Genomic DNA, 1067 nt, shown 5'->3' on the forward strand with positions numbered 1-1067 from the left:
ATAGATAGATAGATAGATAGATAGATAGATAGATAGATAGATAGATAGATAGATAGATAGATAGATAGATAGATAGATAGATAGATAGATAGAGACGAACAAAAACAAAGGGATTAAGCCTATGTAGGTAGTTATGAAGGCCACTGTTTAATGAGGTTCTGAGTTTTTTAAGGTTACAAACGGTCAGGCATTATTTATGACAGCTAAAAACACCGGGTCCTCAGCTGAAGGACCTCTCATCGACATAAACAAACGATGCTACGTTAATCATCATAAATGTTTCGAGTTTATTCGGAATTTTTTTGCATGTAGTAGTTTGTTACATTCGGGGCAAAGATGGCAGAAGACACTGAACTGGAAAAGTGAGTAGCTTTATAGATAATTATCGTCAGTAGATGTACATTTTTCGTGCTGTTTGCAGCGCAGACACACTCTCCTCCTCCGGGCCCGGGTATTTCTGTTTTCTAAATTTTAACACTGCTCATCAGCAGGAAGTCAGGCGCTGTTTGTTGCTATTATTGTGTTGTAGGTTCAGTTAGCTGACTTTAGCTTCCTGTGTTTTGTGGCTGAATGCCATAGCTGTAGTTCTATATTTATTCACTAAGGTACTACGACAGCATGTCTTTTAGGCTTACCTTGCAGTGTTTTACGTCATGTCTGTCCTCCATGGGGCTTCTGTTTGACTTATTCTTGTTTGTTTTGGTTCCGTCCATCCAGGCGTGCAGTAGAGGAGCTCCTGAGAGAGACCGACCGAGCCCGGGTCAGAGCTGAGACCATGGGCCCTGCAGGATGGTGAGCTTTGTGTTGAAATGCCATCTGTATCAGCATGTTTCACTGTTACTCAGCCGTGTCTTTCTGTTGTCATTTGAGTGTTTGTGTGCTTTACTTTGTTCTTATTTGACAATGAAAACAATAGATTTTTTTTCTCTCTCATAGAAACATGTTTGCTGTTTGTTGTATTTTCTATACAAGACACAAAAAGAAAAAAATTGTATAGGTCTTCTGGACGGGTTCTTCTCTAATGAAACGTTTCGTCTCTCCTCCAAGAGACTTCTTCAGTCTGAGAG

At 39.9% G+C, this 1067-nt stretch overlaps 1 protein-coding gene across 1 annotated transcript in view; it reads left to right on the forward strand.

The window, feature by feature from the left end:
- Positions 1 to 210: 210 nt before the first annotated feature.
- si:ch211-140b10.6 (uncharacterized LOC106513430) overlaps positions 211 to 1067 on the forward strand; it is a 5140-nt gene continuing 4283 nt past the window's right edge. Inside the window, exons 1-2 of the mRNA XM_014002249.1 lie at positions 211 to 362; positions 718 to 792. Coding sequence (XP_013857703.1) covers positions 337 to 362; positions 718 to 792 — 101 coding nt within the window. The 5' untranslated portion in view covers positions 211 to 336. The remainder of the gene's footprint in view (positions 363 to 717; positions 793 to 1067) is intronic.

Source organism: Austrofundulus limnaeus, unplaced genomic scaffold, assembly GCF_001266775.1.
Source record: "Austrofundulus limnaeus strain Quisiro unplaced genomic scaffold, Austrofundulus_limnaeus-1.0 Scaffold12, whole genome shotgun sequence".
Taxonomy (NCBI): domain Eukaryota; kingdom Metazoa; phylum Chordata; class Actinopteri; order Cyprinodontiformes; family Rivulidae; genus Austrofundulus; species Austrofundulus limnaeus.